The sequence below is a fragment of the Mastigoproctus giganteus genome, chromosome 2 (genome assembly GCF_048544385.1).
Source record: "Mastigoproctus giganteus isolate SK-2022 chromosome 2, ASM4854438v1, whole genome shotgun sequence".
NCBI lineage: Eukaryota > Metazoa > Arthropoda > Arachnida > Uropygi > Thelyphonidae > Mastigoproctus > Mastigoproctus giganteus.
This window is the reverse complement of record NC_143576.1, coordinates 71,964,745-71,982,284: the sequence shown is the minus strand read 5'-3', so window position 1 is coordinate 71,982,284 and position 17,540 is coordinate 71,964,745. Positions and strand designations below refer to the sequence as shown.

Below are 17,540 nucleotides of genomic sequence, written 5' to 3'. Positions count from 1 at the left end.
CACAGTGGGATATATAACTGGCAACAGCAATGGCAAGTCTTAACCAATAACATAATGCATCAAATTAAAAATCTACTCCGACCATGGAAATCCAGCATACAACAAAACAAATATGACAAAGTGATAATTGCAAGCTTAAAAATAGGACACATACTCATTTCAGTCACTGTTATCTCTTGCGAGGAGAGGGGGCCCCCTCTATGTCCTACATGCTGCACACAACAAACAGTAGAACATGTACTAATTACTTGTCCAGCTTTTGCAGCTGAGTGCCGAAATTGTTTTAAAGAGTTAATAACCAAACATCACTCCTTCACTCTCAAAACCATATTGGAAGACAGGAAAAATATAACAGATGTTTTTCAGTTCGGTCCTCAAGGAAATAAACTTCTGTAACCAAATATGAAATCAAATATTGGCACTTCATTAAGCTAATACACACTCTTTGATCCTTGAAATTATTATTTTCAGCAAAATACAAGCACGAACAGAACTACCATATAAAACCTTCAAGACTCATTTTAGCCACAATAGCTCTTGCACCAAGAACTCAAATCAATCAGTCAGTTCTCCATTAGCCCCATTTATTATGGTTTTACTATGTAGTACTTTTACATTGGTTCACCAAACTTCAGGGTACTAGTTTGAATCACTCCCAGGTCCCTTTTTTACGATACCATTGTAAAAGACCACTGTGTCCATAAAAACATTTAATTCTGATTGTAAACAAATTCAACTGTAACTAATACAGTCGATTCCGTTAATTTGGGACATATCGGGACTAGTGCATATTGGCCCGATTAAGTGGCTGCCCCAGTTATCTGAAGTTTCACGTAAATAGTTAAAAATATACTTTATTTACATTTGATTCGCTGTACAATCAAATCACGTTACGATGGACTCACCATAGTAAAGTACCGTTCACTATACAATGTGTAGTAAGCGCCATCATTGTGATCATGTTTGTGAATTGAATTTTAATTCTCTTAAAAACGGCGATTCTAATCAGCAAAAATAGGAGGAAATTTATCCACAGGCTATAAAAGTAAAGATATATTAAGCAAAAATTTACCTTTTATTACCTTACAGATTAAAAAAATTAAATGATACGTGAAAATCGGAAGAATATATGTGATAATCGGAATAATTAATACATACTGTATTAATTATTCCGTAATACATACTGTATTAATTAATACATACTGCATTTCTGTTCACTGGCATTTGTGTAAAGTGGTTAAAATTTAAAACAGTAAAAAGATAAGCAATCAATAACAAAGAACACGGCACACACAAATTGCAAGTAACACGATATGTGCAAGTGAGAACGGAGTGAGTAACGAGTTACGAAGCGTTAAAAATTTTATATGATTGAAGATTCCATGGAAGTGTAAACACATTTCAGCACAATAACCCACAGAATTCCAGCTGGCGGTATTATCACAAATTCAATAAGATCGAGTTTACTATTCGTTTATGATAGATTGCACTAACAGAAAAGCCCAATAAACAGGTGACTGCTAATTGTTTTATGGTTGTGACCTCTAAAAATCCGACCGATCCACGTGGTACAGTCGGAGAAAATCGTAGGGTAATCCCCAGTGATGCGATCTCCTGCCCCGATTAAATGGCATGTTGTCCCAATTAAGCGAAGTAAACCCTCGCTATTTTCTCGATTGGGTTCTGTTTTTTAAGATTTGTAGCTAATAAATTGCTGCCCCAATTAACTGGTGGCCCAAATAACCGGAATCCACTGTATTTGCTATATTGACAATTTTTCTAGTCATTCAAGCACATTTACCAGGCTTTCACCATGCAGTTTATTATTTGTTTAGTGAAAATTTTTATCAGTTGCATATCTTAAAATTTTTAATATTTTAGAAACTAATGAATAGTGAAAATATATCATTCATTAGTTTTAAAAAAAAAAAACTGATGAATGATATATTTTTCATTATATGAATGAATGATATATTTTTAAAATATTAAAAATTTTACATTACTTACAGTGAGAATTTTTCTGTTCATTGAACCTAAACAGTATTGTTAGCTATATTTAAATGAGCTAACAAATAATTACAAAATAATTACACACAATTGCCTTTCCAATGAAGACTGTTATTGAGATTTTATTTTTCTTTAAATTCCTCTGAATGTTTTTTTATTAAATTTATTTGAGGTAAAGTCATTTTCAGAGTAATTGCTGTCAGTATACCTTTACAACTAAGTATTTTTTAGGTGGCCATAGTGATGCAGGATATTGTTCAATAAATCAAGATGAAGGACAGAAGCTTTCTCCTCTGCTTCAAAGTACAGTGAAGTCCTGCTTAGCTGAAAAAAATAGTAGTGAAGAGGATTGGCCAAATTTGAAAGCATGCAATGGAGGAACTCAGAGTAAGATGCTGATGTTGAAAGATGTACATAAATTGTTATAGATATTATAGATAAGTAAAGAACTCTTTAATGTTTTTCTTTGCATCCTTTGCCAAAGATTTCTCGTAATCTGCCTTTGCCTGCCTAACCTCCTCTGTGTCACCTGTTAAATTGTATGTATCCCATGCATTTTTTTGTTTCTGCACTAACAGAAAAGCCCAATAAACAGGTGACTGCTAATTGTTTTATGGTTGTGACCTCATAAAACAAAAAAAAATATGTCTCAGTAGTTCCTCTGACATCCATCTAGGCCTAAACTTTGAACAATATTTCTTAGTTGGCATGTAAAGCTTAGTAGCTTCCAAGATTAATTCTTTGAATGCTTCCCATTTAGAATTTGCTGGGTAATATCATCAGTTGGTCCCACTTGATAGAATTGAAAAACTGTCTTAGACCACTGTAGTCCCCTTTATGAAAGCAAAAACCCCTTCCCTTTACCACCTGATGGTAGTTACCTCTTTGAGTAAATCTCCTATCACCACACTGTGAATCACTACCATCTAGCAATTCCTTTATCTGTAGATTCTTAATGCATGAAGAATAATTACTGATAAACAGATCAAGAGTATTATTTCCTCTAGTTGCTTTCCGAACATGCTGTGGAAAAAAAACAATCATCCAATAAATCGACAAAAGCCTTGTTAGTGTATGAGTGACCAACACACAAGTTCCAGTGTCAATATCTGGGATATTAAAATCCCCCATTATAAGACAATCTGATTTGCTGGCCCACTCTATTTCTCTGTATAGTTGTTCATTATACTCATCAGGGTCGTTAGGCCTATAACACACTCTTACTCTCAATTTTGCTTTCCCAGTGCCCTCTTTGTATCCTCTCCATCCTTCCTGTACACATTGTACTCCCCAAATTCCAATTCTGCATTCCTTATATCTGTGTGACAGCACGTCTCTGATATCCCAACAATATCTGCCTTTGGTGTCTTGATCAGCACCTCAAATTCATCAAATTTATTTACCAAACTCCTAACATTGGTGTACACAAGTATAAAGCACCTGTTCCTATATCTTATACACTCAATATAAGCGACATCGTGGGATATCTTCTCCTTAGCAAAAATTTCCTGTGCTTCAGATATGGAATTAGCTTCGTCGGGTACAAAGTTGTCAATTACCTGTAAATAAAAATAAAATTATTCATGGCTTTAACTACCATGTGTTTAACTTTTATTTAAAACAGTAACTAATCTCCTTGATTTCTGTAAAATTTCGGCTGTAATATGAGACATCGTCGAGCCAGGTCCCCCACCATGTGATTACTGGCTCGGGTGGAAGTGGCTGATCAGGGTGTATTTCTTTTTAGAGCTGTACTTTGAGGGTGCCTTAAGGAAGACCTGTTTAGTCACTGATATCAGCTTGTCAACATCTTTAAATTTTGAATGCATTTGTTCTGCTATATGGTGGAGACCATGGGCTAAACAAATAGATGTATTGTGCTCGAAAAAATACTTCCACTGCTTTCCAGGCTTTGAGCATGTAGGCTGCTGAATCCTAAAAGAAGAAAATGATCAGCTTTTACACCTCCGGCCACAAAATACCTGAAACAAATAAATAATTGTATGTTAATTTAATTTATCATTTTATAAATTATACTTTTATAATTTTAAATAATAAGTAAAAATACAACAATATTATTTTTTAGTTTAATTTTAACCACATAGACTCCCATACAATATAGCAGTGATCAGTCGATCGCAGAGATATGGTACTTACCGAGAGAATCATTAAGAAATCTAGCAACAGTTGAATGATTAGTTTTATCCAGAACCTTTGATGCATGGAGATATGATTTAGATGGTTCATCTGAATGAAGCTTTTGCACAATAAAATTAGCTACATATCTGCCTTCACAATCCGTGGTTTCATCAAATGAACCTCACACGCAGCTGCTTCCAATATCTTCCAAATATTGTTTATACACTGCAAGTAAGTAAATAAATAAACTAATTAAAATATAGCCTACACAGTGTTCAGTCTTTGATCATATAATTAATAATTTAATAAAATCAATGAGAGCATACTGATTTATAGCAGTCCTCAAGGTAATTTTTCCATAACGTTGATTCGTCAGGAATTTTTGGGAGCAGTATTTTTCCAAGAAACATTTTAAGATCGGATTGTTCACTTTGTTCCAAGGAAAGTTTGTGGCAATCATTGCTTGGCATAAATAGGCAAAGAATGGATCTGGTGTTTTCTGGTTTTCTGCAAACGTTATGTTGTTGTAATTGGGATATTTTCACACACGGAACCTTAAAAAAAAACATATTTATATATTTATTTAAAATTATTTATAAAAATTATTATTTTCTGGTTTATAAGAAAAATTGTATGAAAAAACTAAATATGTATGAGCATTAAATTTGAAATGTTTATATATCGAAGCATCCAAAAATAAAAATTATGATAGATCTACATTTATTAAATTATTAATTGTAATATTAAATTGTAATATCTTGCTGTATTCTTAGAGATATGAATTAATAATAATAGTAATTGCTTATTGAATTATATTTACTGTTTTTTTTTTTTTATTTTTCTCTGAATGAATTCAAAAGAGGAACCAATATCCAGAAACTTGCGCTTTGGTGAAGTGGACTTTTCTGCTTCTGATGCCTTTCGCAGTCGGGTCAGAAGCATTGTGCGTAGTTCTGCAACCAGCTTAGGAAGTTTAACCCATTTAAATGACTCTACTGGTAAGTTCTCCATTTCAGATTTTCCCTGCTTAACGTAAAGTATTACTGGAAACATGTAACAAATAAGGTCAATTTCTAGAATAGTAAAATTACTTATTGATAGTCAGCTGAATTTTATTAAAATAAATCTACAAAAATAAGTAGAAATAAGTAAAAAAAAAAAAAAAAAAAAAGAAGTTTATACTAAATACTAAAAGTGATGAAAATATATACAGGATAAAATATGTTAAAATCACATGACATAAGTTAAATATAAGCAAATGTAAAATCAGTTAAAATCAAAAATGGTGTAGTTTTCATGGCAGTATGCCTCTTTTTCAGTAGTGCATGGCACAGTATGGCATAAATAGTGAGTTTGTCATGTTATGGAGGAATGGCAATGTAATGATGCACACGCGCACACACACACATAGAAGAGGGAGAGAGAAGGAAATAAAGAAAAAGTAGCTAATCAGTGATTAACAATGATCATTGCCAACAATATTTGAAGTGTGCTTGTCAAATTGCAAATGACGAGCTCCATAAAGAGTAGGGGTAGGTTGCCTGAATTGGACCAGCACCTAGGATGGACCACTGAGTTAAATATAAGATGTTAACATTTGTGCTGGCATCTAATGGCAAATTGTTATGCATTTTTCGAGTAAAGTCTTCCACAGTAGTTTCTTCTTCATCGGGCAAGTAGTGCGAATTTGAAATTGAAAAGTGTGTTTGTGATGCTTTTAATCTTATTTTGTAGCTTTCACTTCTCATGATAATTTCTCTGTGATTTCTGAATCTTTATAATTGATTAATACTCATTAATAGATTTAGTTCTTTGAATTGCTGCTAATTTTCTTGCCTTGCTATCTTTTGACTATTCTATGTCAGAATGCTGAATACAAGATAGCACTTTGTTGCCTAGAATGAACCATATACTGTTTCCTAGAATGGACTGGTGGTCTAATGAAGGAAACTTATTTTCAAAGATTCTCTTTAACTATTGTCAGTCAATTAATTCAAGATCACTATTTCTCTCCATCTGTTGTACTCAGAAATCTAATAGAAAGATTTTCTGTCCAAGACTCCAGCTTTTTTCACACTGATGTTCAAAATTTGCAAGCACCTCTAAGTTAAATGTTTTTTCTTCGCAGTCTGAACACAATATATGTAGGCTTATATCTATTGAGTGTGCCAGCAAGCAGCCTTAATTTCATGTGCATACATCCAAAGAAGACATTTCTCCAACACTTACTGCTGTTTCTGCAATGAAGAAAAGAGCAAAGAGGAGTACTCAGCCTGTTCTTGAACTGACAAGCAGCCTTTACAAGGAATCTTATTATCAGATAAAGCTTTTGCTGTTTTTTCACAGCAAAAGCCTAAAGGAAAAAAAGTTTAATACCAACAGAATCCTAGAATGTCAGGGGCCTACTGCAGAAGAGTGGGATAATGAAAGCTGGTATTGCTTTATTTGTGAAAAGTAAAAGATGCACAATATGATCCAATGCATGTCATAAATGGGTACACAAAGAATGTGCTGGAGTTAAAAAGAGCGAAAAACTGCTTTGTGTGTAAGCCCATTAAATAATAAAGTATATTATATTTTATAAGAGTTGCATACTATATACCTATATTATATATTCCATTGTGTATAAAAAGCAGTATTTTATGATTCTAGAACAATTTAACCTCTGGTCCAATCTATGGCACCCACTGGTCCAATCAAGGAGTCAGGTTCCTACATTCCACAACCTCTACAATTTCAGAATGTACATGTGTTTATTTAAAGTTGTTCTAATGTCATTATGCATATGATTGATTACTATATGGTAAAAGTATTTATTTGATTCACATGATAAATTTTCAAAGACATTTTAGGAACATGTTTTTAAATAATTAGCTTGCAATGTTAGGGGTCCAGTTCAGGCAACCTTCCCCTAGTTGTGCATACTTCTACTGCAGTTGAAATTAGGGTTCACAGTAGACAGGGGAGTAGGCAATTAAACAATTGAGGCAAATGAGCCAGCAAAGGGGGAGAGATGACTTGACAAACAACATAGTGTAGAAAGCCCCTTAAAAAAAAACAACAGCAGCAAAAAACACCATTAAAATTTTAATTTAAAAAAAAAAAAAAAAAAAATTGCAGATTGACAGCCACTTTACATTTCAAAATGCAAATTCAGGAAAATAGTTTTCTTTTCTATAATGTGTGTGCTCTTTTCTCATATTTGAATGGCAAAGCTAATTAACGATATCTATCAGTAAGATGCCGAAAAATTATAACATAAAATTCCAAAAGACATATACATACAAGATTTTTAGTGTTTTAAGATCATAAATAGTTACAATGTTTGCCTTGTGTATTGTGCATAGATGTGATATTCATATCAAGTGGTGGGAAACACGATGTAATCAAACGTTTGCAAACAAATAAACATAAGAACAACTTTCAGTGCTTAAAAAGAAAAGTGAAAATAGATGTAGCTGTTTATAGCAACAGTGATGCTATACATGCTAAACATGTGACATTTAATTTTCACACAGCATGGTCTTCTTCTGCATTGTGCTAATCATGCAGTCCAGGCACATTGTTCACGAATATGTTTACTGGTAGTGAAATAGCAAAAAAATAAAAATAAAAATACAATTAAATGTGGAAGAAAAAACACAACAAGCTTTGTTAGTGAAACTGCACAGATTGGAAAAGAAGAGATAGTAATGGCTCTGAAAAATGGGCCATATGTGTTTGTTACAGGTGGCAGTAATCAAAGTGATTGCAAATTTGTAATTAAATAAAAAAAAAAAGAAGTCAAATTGATGCAGTTTTCTATCAAGTGCCAAAACTAAAAGGTAACTCTATAGGGTATAACATTGAGCATCTTTTTCTGAGCAACAAACTACTACAAACTGTTTTTAGGACTACCATAACAGGTGCATTATCAACACTAAGTGCACCTGTTATGGTAGTCCTAAAAACTGTAGCAGCAAAGGTTTTAAAAAGGAGATTAAGCATTTGATGGTGAGAGGCTTGCCTTCCCATCTTATTAATTTGTGTGCTGGAAAGAAAGCTGTATGCCTTCCTCTGAAATAGGATGGTTATTTACTAGTGTCTAGAAAAAGCAAAGATGAATTTTGACAATTTTAACTAATGTATGCCACTGAAGTGAAAAAGATTTTGCAGCATATATGTACACTTTGGCTGTCTTTGGTTAAATATGTAACTACACTAGTAGAAAAATGGCAACCTTTGGGTAAGTCAGTTTAAAGGAAAGGTATATAGCTTCAGAAAAGCTGTGAGCAATTTTCAGAGTTATGAAAAGTACAACAAATGAACTTTAATTTTTTTTTTATGTATATATAATTCAGTGAGTAGCACTGAATTATATATACATACAAGTGTATATTTTTCTTACTTCTAGTTTGCATAATGCAGTTTGCTTGTTGCTTTTAAATGTAATAGTAATTGTGGCATGTGATGCAAGAAAGCAAGCTTATTAGCTTCGGTAGCATCAGCCAAAAAAAAAAAAAAATTACACAACCATATCCTCTAAATGTTTGTCAAGGTCCTCCTTAAATTTATTTAACCTATCAACATCCACAATGACAGATGGAAGTTCGTTGAAGCAATTAACCACCTGCTGGCTGAAGGCAAATTTCCTCACATCTATTCAATAGCTGTCTTTCCTCAATTTGAATTTATGCTCCCTAAGGTTCATAATCTGAAGAAGTGGAAGATCAGAATTCAGCGTATCAGATCACCTGGCAGGTGCCTAGTCTCCAGCCACTGCAATTTGCAGAATTTAAACCTTTCTTGGTAAGAGGACCCCTTCATTCCCCTTTCCAGTCTTGTTGCCCTTCCCTGTATATGCTCAAGCAAACCTACATCCTTCCTAAAATGAGGCCTCCAGATCTGTACACAGTACTCTGTAGAAAATGAAAAAGACCTACTAGTTAGCATAATGCAATTTGATTGTTGCTTTTAAATGTTATAGTAATAGCAATTATCCATATTACTCTTAGTTATAGTAATCTGTATACCACGCCTGACCATTGCCTTATACAGAGGGACAATCACCTCCTTTTCCCTACTAGCAAAATTCCTGTATATCATTGACAAAACCCCATGACCTGCTCTTGCAGGTCATGGGGTTTTATAACTGTCTGCATTGTTCAGAAATCTTTATATCTTACTGCATAATTACTCCCAGATCTTTTTTTTTTTTTTTTTTTCATTTTCTACCACCCTAAGTGTAGTACCACACAGTTGATATATTCCTCTGGGGTTACTTCTACCCATATGCAGTACTTTGCATTTGTAAATGTTAAACTTCAGTTGCCACTTCTCAGCCCATCTTCCCAAATTTTCTAGATAATGTTGCAGTAGTACACTGTCATTAGTGTCATTAACAACCCTGCCAACCTTTGTATCATCTGCAAACTTTTCGACACTAAGCATGATACACCTTCATCAATATCATTGATAAATATACAAAAAAAAAACAGTGGACCCAACACTGAACCCTGTGGGACTTCCCCGATAACATTAATCCATGAAGAGCTGCACCCATTGATTACCGCCCTCTGTCTTCTCCCACTCAACCATCTTTTTATCCATTGTTGCAACGTATCCTTAATACCATTCTGCTCCAATTTGTACAGTAGTCTTCCATGTGTAACAGTGTCAAAAGCTTTCCTGAAATCCAATTATATGATATCAAAATTATTTTTTCCATCCAGCTCCTTTGTAACCACATCATAATATCCAATCAAATTTGTCAGAAAAGAATTTCCCTTAACAAGCCCATGCTGTCTCAGTTATTGCTGCAGTCTTGTCTAGATGATCCTGCAATGCATCTTTAACCAGTGACTCCATTATTTTACCCGGAATAGAAATTAAAACTAACTGGTCTGTAATTACTTGTCACCCTTCGATCCCCCTTTGTGGATTGGGGATACATTTACACATCACCAGTCAGTGGGGACCTCCCCTGAGTCCAAGGATGCTCTCATAAATATGGCTAAGGGTTTGCTTAGTTCCTTTGCTGCCTCCTTTAATATAACTGGATAGATACCATCCACCACAAGGTGTGCCTTTCTTATGTTTAACTTCAACAATTTCTCCTCCACTTTGCTCTCAGTTATTACACCCTGCTACAATTTGATAACCTTCTGCCATTTTCACTCCTTAATAACTCCTCATGTGTGAATGTAGATGCAAAATACTCATTCAGTTTGTTTGCTATCTGATCAGGATCAACAACAGTCAAACCATCGATATCAAGTGGCCCAATCTGATTCATCCCCTTCCTTTTAGAGTTTATATAAGTAAAGAAATCCTTGCTGTTTTTCTTAGCATCCTTTGGGAAAGATTTCTCATAATCTGTCTTCGCCTGCCTAACCTCCTTTGGGACTTGATTATTGACTAGCTTATATCTGCCATAGGCTTCTGTGTCGCCTGATAATTTATATGCATCCCATGCATTTTTCTTCTCTGCCATGAGTCTCAATAGTTCATTTGACAACAATTTAGGCTTAAACCTTGAACAATATTTCTTAATAGGTATGAAACGTTTAGTAGCTTCCACGATTAATTCCTTGAATGCTTCCCACTTAGAATTTGCTGTTGGTAACATAATCAGTTGGTCCCACTGAACAGAATTTCTGTCAGTTCCAGTGTATGAAGATACCAGAAGCTCTTATGAATAATTAAAAAAAAGCTGACGTACAGTGGTTATGGATTAGAGAACTGATGCGGACTGCACATGGAAACTTGAAAGATAACAATTTTTCTAGGTTGTGCTTTGCATTTCACTGCAGTTTATCACTAATGTTGAATTTGATAGAGTTATTAATCTAAGTGAGCAGAACAAACACTGAGTTCAGATCTTTGTATTGAAACTTTAGAATAAATACATTTGGTAACCAAATCGAAATAACAGGGTTATTGTTATGAACAAAATTCTGACTCAATATTAGTGTAGAATTCAAAAGCTGCAGGAGTGCATTAGCATTATCAGTTCTTTAGTTCATTTGATAACCTAAATGGTTATCAAATGAACTGAGACTCGTGACAGAGAAGAAAAATGCATGAGATGCATATAAATTGTCAAGCGACTCAGAAGACTGTGGCAGATATGTTAGTCTGTAATCAGGTCACAAAGGAAGGTTAGGCAGGCGAAGGCAGATTACGAGAAATCATTGGCAAAAGATGCTAAGAAAAACAGCAAGGATTTCTTTACTTATATAAACTCTAAAAGGAAGGGGATGAATCTGATTGGTACACTTGATATCGATGGTTCGACTGTTGATGATCCTGCTCAGATAGCAAACAAACTGAATGAGTATTTTGCATCTACATTCACACATGAAGAGTTATTAAGGTTTGAAAATGGCAGAAGGTTATCAAATTGTAGCAGGGTGCTTAATGATTTTGTAATAACTGAGAGCAAAGTGGTGAAGAAATTGTTGAAGATAAACATAAGAAAGGCACACCCTGTGGTGGATGGTATCTAACCAGTTATATTAAAGGAGGCAGCAAAGCAACTTAGCCAACCCTTAGCCATAATTATGAGAGCATCCTTGGATTCACGGGAGGTCACCACGGACTGGAGAAGTGCAAATGTTATTCCCAATTCACAAAGGGGGATCGAAGGGTGACACGCGTAATTACAGACCAGTTAGTTTAACTTCTGCTCCTGGTAAAAGAATGGAGTCACTGGTTAAAGATGCATTGCAGGATCATCTAGACAAGACTGCAGCAATAATTCAGACACAGCATGGGTTTTTTAAGGGAAAGTCTTGTCTGACAAATTTGATAGGATATTATGATGTGGTAAAAAAAGAAATGAATGCAAAAAATAATTTTGATATCATATATTTGGATTTCAGGAAAGCTTTTGACACTGTTGCGCATGGAAGACTATTGTACAAATTGGAGCAGAATGGTATTAAGGGTAAGTTGCTACAATGGATTAAAGGATGGTTGAGTGGGAGACAGAGGGTGATAAACAATGGGCGCTGCTCTTTGTGGACTAATGTTATTAGTGGGGTCCACAGGGTTCGATGTTATGTCCTCTGTTGTTTTATACAACAGAGGACCCAAATTATCTAGATGCTGTGCTACTGCAACAGGATCTAGATAATTTGGGCAGATGGGCTAAGAAGTGGCAACTGAAGTTTAACCTTGACAAATGCAAAGTGCTGCACATGGGTAGAAGTAACCCCAGAGAAATGTACCAACTGTGTGGTACTACACTTAAGGTGGTAGAAAATGAAAAAGATCCTGGGAGTAATTGTGCAGTCAGATATGAAGTTTTCTGAGCAATGCAGACAGGCTGCCAGGGCAGGTCATGGGGTTTTGTCAATGATATATAGGAATTTTGCCAGCAGGGAAAAGGAGGTGATTGTCCCCTCTGTATAAGGAAATGGTTAGGCCATGCCTTGAGCACTGCAAACAGGTATGGAGGCCTCATTTTAGGAAGGATGTTGAGTTGCTAGAACGAGCAACAAGATTGGCAAGGAGAATAAAATGTTGCTCTTACCCAAGATAGGCTTAGGTTTTGCAAATTGCATTGGCTGGAGACTAGGCATCTGCACGTTGATCTGATTGAGGTTTATAAGGCCGTGGATGGGTTGACCACGCTGAATTCTGATAGGATCCTTCCACTTATTCAGAATACGAACCTAAGGGGGCATAAATTCAAATTAAGAAAAGACAGAATAGATGTGCGGAAATTTGTCTTTAGCCAGCGCGTGGCTAAAGACAGATTAATTGTTGGAACAAACTTCCATCTATCGTTGTGGAAGTTGATAGTTTAAATAAATTTAAGGAGGAACTGGACAGGCATTTGGAGGGAATGGTGTGATTTTTTTTTTTTTTTTTTTTGGCTGATGCTGCATAAGCTCATACACTTTCTTTCTTGCATCACATGCCACTACTACTACTATTAGTTTGTGCACCTGATGCAAGAAAGCAAGCTTATATAGCATCAGAAAAAAAAAAAAAAAAAAAAAAGAACCCTTCCAATTTTACCCAACCGGTCACTCCAAATGTTTGTCTAGTTCAGCTTTAAATTTATTTAAGCTATCAACTTCCACAACAACAGATGGAAGTCTGTTCCAGCAATCAACTACCTGCTGGCTAAAGGCAAACTTCCGCACATCCATTCTACACTTGTCTTTCCTCAATATGAATTGATGCCCCCTCGGCTCCTTAATCTGAGCAAGCAGAAATATCCCACCAGCATTGATCCTGCTCAAACTATAAAAGGCCTTATACACCTCAATCTGATCATCTCGAAGGTGCCTAGTATCCAATTTCTGCAGCTTGCAGAACTTAAGCATCTCTCTTGGTAAGAGCACCCCCTTTTTGCCTCTCATGAATATTGTTGCCCTTCTCTGTACTCATTCTGGCAACTCTACATCATTCCTTAAATGAGGCCTCCAGACCAAAAAAAAAAAAAAAAACCGCGGTACTCAAGATGTACCCTGACCATTGCGTTATACCAGGGATGGCCAGCAAGTCGATTATGGCTTTAATTTCAGTCAATCGCGATGAATTTTAAATATACAGTCATCCCTCCAATTGTGTGGTCAGGTATACTACCAAAATTTTATGTTGCGCACAGGTTTCGCTACCTGGGCGTTATTTTTAATTTTTTTTTTTTTTTTTTTACGAAGCTTCAAAAATAGGAATGAAGATCAGATTTTAAAAATTTGTTTATTTATTTATTTTTTTTTTTTGCATGATTGAAGTTTTCATTGAAGGACAAACATTTTACCATAATAAAGTAAAATCCCACAGAATTCCAGCTGTCGGTATTATTGCAAATACAATAAGACTGAGTTTACTACCTGTTTATGGTGCCTCCGTAGCCAGGTAGGTAGGTAGGAGCAGCAGTGCGTAGCACACACTTCTTGATCAGATCGGGGTTCAAGCCCGTGACTACCAAATACGGTGGATGCACAAAGGTCAGGAAATGACCACCGCATATCGCCGGAGCAAATGGCCTTAGTTGCTAATGCTCCTAAAAAAAAAAAAAAACCAAACCAATGAAACTACCCGTTTATAATTAGATTGCAATAACAGAAAAGCCCAATAAATCAGAAAGTGCAATTTGTTTTTATTGTTTTATGGTCGTGACTTCCAGAAATAGCTTTACAGAAAGGCATTCAAAACTGATTTTTATAATGATATAACCAAACAGAGCAATAAACGGTGGTGTGTTTGTCCGGTTATTTTGGAAACAACTTTGTCATTCGGGAATCCTCTTCATCAATTATCCTACGTTAGCAGTTCAAACAGAATATTTTTCTGATTCAGGCAACTTAAAGTGTTTTAATCGGTAAGTATTGCTTTTGATGATTTAATAACTGGACAGAACTTATATGAGCCTAAAAAAAAAGTAACTCTTCCATAATTATCTACGACGTGCCCAAGGGATCTAAGTAAGGAGGACATAATAGAAGAACTGTATAATAATAATAATCTAGCCGACTATGACTTTACAATGGAGGAGATTAAGAAAGAAACCTTGTTCTGATTCATAACTAAGTCAAGGTCCTTGTCATTAGTACACTGGGTAATCAGTTTCTCCAAACATTTACAGGTATATTTCGTCAATAGACAGAATATTTCTTGCTTGTAGCTCGCATAGGCCATTTACAATAGTTGTGAATTAACTATTTACAATAGTTAGAACTCTACTAAGTGCTTTTTGTGCTTGGGATATGGGCACACAACACAATACTGTACTCATAACTCCCCATCCTGTGTACATTGCACGTATAGTGGTCATGTGCATGTAAAATGCCCCCATAAGGATGAGCCTACCTGCTATATAAATTGCAAGAGGCTTAAAAGAGACTTTCAGCACTTAATCCGCGATCCTAACTGCCACGAATATAAAAGAGCTCTAGAGATTGCATGATTAAGGACCACTGATGAATGAGGCAATTAGTGACTCCAAATGCCCACAACTTTTGCATATCATTGATCTTGTAAGACAACGGACCAACCATGGATACATTGTGTTTTACCAGTTCTTCATCTGCAGATGAATCAGTCTCTTAACTTAGCCCCTGCTTCAACTGAATGCTCAGCTGTCACGATTGGTGGCCGATGAAGTCCGAAAGGTAACCGACGAAATTAAATACGATATTATAGCCTTACAAGAACCATACCATTTCCACGGTAAAATAACCGGATACCATATCTTTTTTAGGGTTATTCAACCGGAACATGCTGAACCACATACGGCCTTCGTCATAGTTAATTCCAAATTGAACGTAGCCAAGATAATTAGTCTTACTAATCAATACGCTGTCTACATAAGTGTGTGTACTCCTCATGGCTCTTACTTTCTAGTTTCACTATACTGCCCACCAACCTCCGACATTAAACTTCATCTTGCCTACCTCAATCAAGTTATTTCTTTGGTAGGTACTTCCAAAACTTATTATAATGTCAGACTCATAATGCCAAATCCAGTCTATGGCACTCCAAGCATACTGATAACAAGGGTTCACTCATAGAAGACTTTCTCCTTTCACATGATCTGACGGATGTAAATAAACCCGGCTCACCTTATACCTTCAGCTCTCTAAATGGAGAATCAAATGTGGACATCACTGCCACTTCTTACACTGTTCACTATACTGCCCACCAACTTCTGACATTGCACTTCATCTTGCCTACCTCGATCAAGTTATTTCTTTGGTAGGTACTTCCAAAACTTATTATAATGTCAGACGTTAATGCCAAATCCAGTCTGTGGCACTCCAAGCATACTGATAACAAGGGTTCACTCATAGAAGATTTTCTCCTTTCACATGATCTGACGGTTGTAAATAAACCTGGCTCACCTTATACCTTCAGCTCTCTAAAAATGGAGAATCAAATGTGGACATCACTGCTACTTCTTACACCGTTTCTTCAAACATTAATGACTGGACAGTAAATACTAAGATTTGCTCAAGTGACCATCATGTGATCACCTTCTCCGTGACTTGCTGTGCATAATCATATAATCCTCCACTACAGGACCTTAGAAGATTTTCTTTGCGACGCATCATGTGGAATCGGTTTAATGACTCAATCAATACTGATTTCCTAATTGAAACCATAAACTTCATCCATCACTTTACAGCTTCTGAATTAGCTTCCCATGTTAATGATGCTCTCAGCCATGCTTGTTATAAAGCAGCCAAAAATAAAATTCAGTCTTCTCATCTTACTCCATGGTGGAACCAAGAACTTACTCTGCTTCGTCGGCAAGTGCATTGGGCTAGGCGTACTTACCAACGACATCGCAGGAGCTGGCCACCTCCCGACGTCGAAAGTCTTAAAACAGAATATCAGGTTCTCAAAAGACAATATGTCAAAATCATCACTACCTGTAAAATAAAATCTTGGCAGAACTTGGTTACTTCTATTGGCAATCGAGACCCATGGGGCCTTGTTTATTGCCTTACCAGGAACAAATCCTATTCCCCTACTGTTTATTGGTCGGTATCTGCAAACGGCACCGAAACTCTCACCTGGAAGGACACCATCAACACTATCTTGGACAATCTGCTTCCTTCTGATCGCCCAGAGGGTGACTTGACTCAGCAACAAATAAGACAGCTCAATAACTCCTACACTACTACTTCTGAATCTCAGCCACTTACGCAGCTGGAGGTGAACACAGCTGTCCTAAAAATTAACAACTCTGGTTGTCCAGGCCTCGACCTTCATGAGGGTATCTTTATCAAACAATTCCACAAGCTACGTCCAACGGTTCTTCCAACTCTATTCAGCAAATTTCTGAATGAAAGCACATTCCCTGTTATCTGGAAGACAGCTCTTCTTAAACTAATTCCTAAACCTTCAAACACCCAAAGTGGCAAGTCCTTCTGTCCTATTGCTCTGTTATCGCATTTGGCCAAAACACTTGAAAGGTTGATTGCTATAAGACTCACTTCACTGTTCACGAACACGAAAAATCAGATGATCAGTGTGGTTTCCGAACTGGACGAGGAACTGAAGAAGCAGTTGTTGAATTACTTTCTTGAGTTAACTCTGCAAATTCTAAATACATTCTTGCTATTTTTGTTGATTTTTCTGTGGCGTTTGATCTGTTATGGTGGTCTAGTTTGTTTGCTCGCTTACATGCTGCCGATTGTCCTCTTCCCCTCTAACTTTTTAAGAAGTTATTTTGAAAACCATACAGTTTCTGTTATTTCTGGATCTAATTCCGTCTCCCACTTTGTCACTAGGGGCTGCCCCCAGGACTGTTCTTGGACCACTCGTCTGGAACGTCAGTGATATAGCTCAGTAGCTCGTTTTTATTCATATGATTTTCGATGATTCTGCCACTAGAGAAGAACTGCTGGGTATATTCATTAAAAGAAAGAACTAGAGGTCTTGATATCTTTAAC

At 36.0% G+C, this 17,540-nt stretch overlaps 1 protein-coding gene across 3 annotated transcripts in view; it reads left to right on the top strand.

Annotated features, from left to right (window-relative positions):
- Positions 1-17,540, top strand: part of Crag (DENN domain-containing protein Crag) — an 878,555-nt gene that overhangs the window by 498,769 nt on the left and 362,246 nt on the right. For all 3 annotated transcript variants that reach the window (XM_090389072.1, XM_090389068.1, XM_090389077.1), the window contains 2 exons: positions 2,239-2,394; positions 5,007-5,144. In XM_090389072.1, the coding sequence (XP_090245198.1) occupies positions 2,239-2,394; positions 5,007-5,144 (294 nt within the window). The remainder of the gene's footprint in view (positions 1-2,238; positions 2,395-5,006; positions 5,145-17,540) is intronic.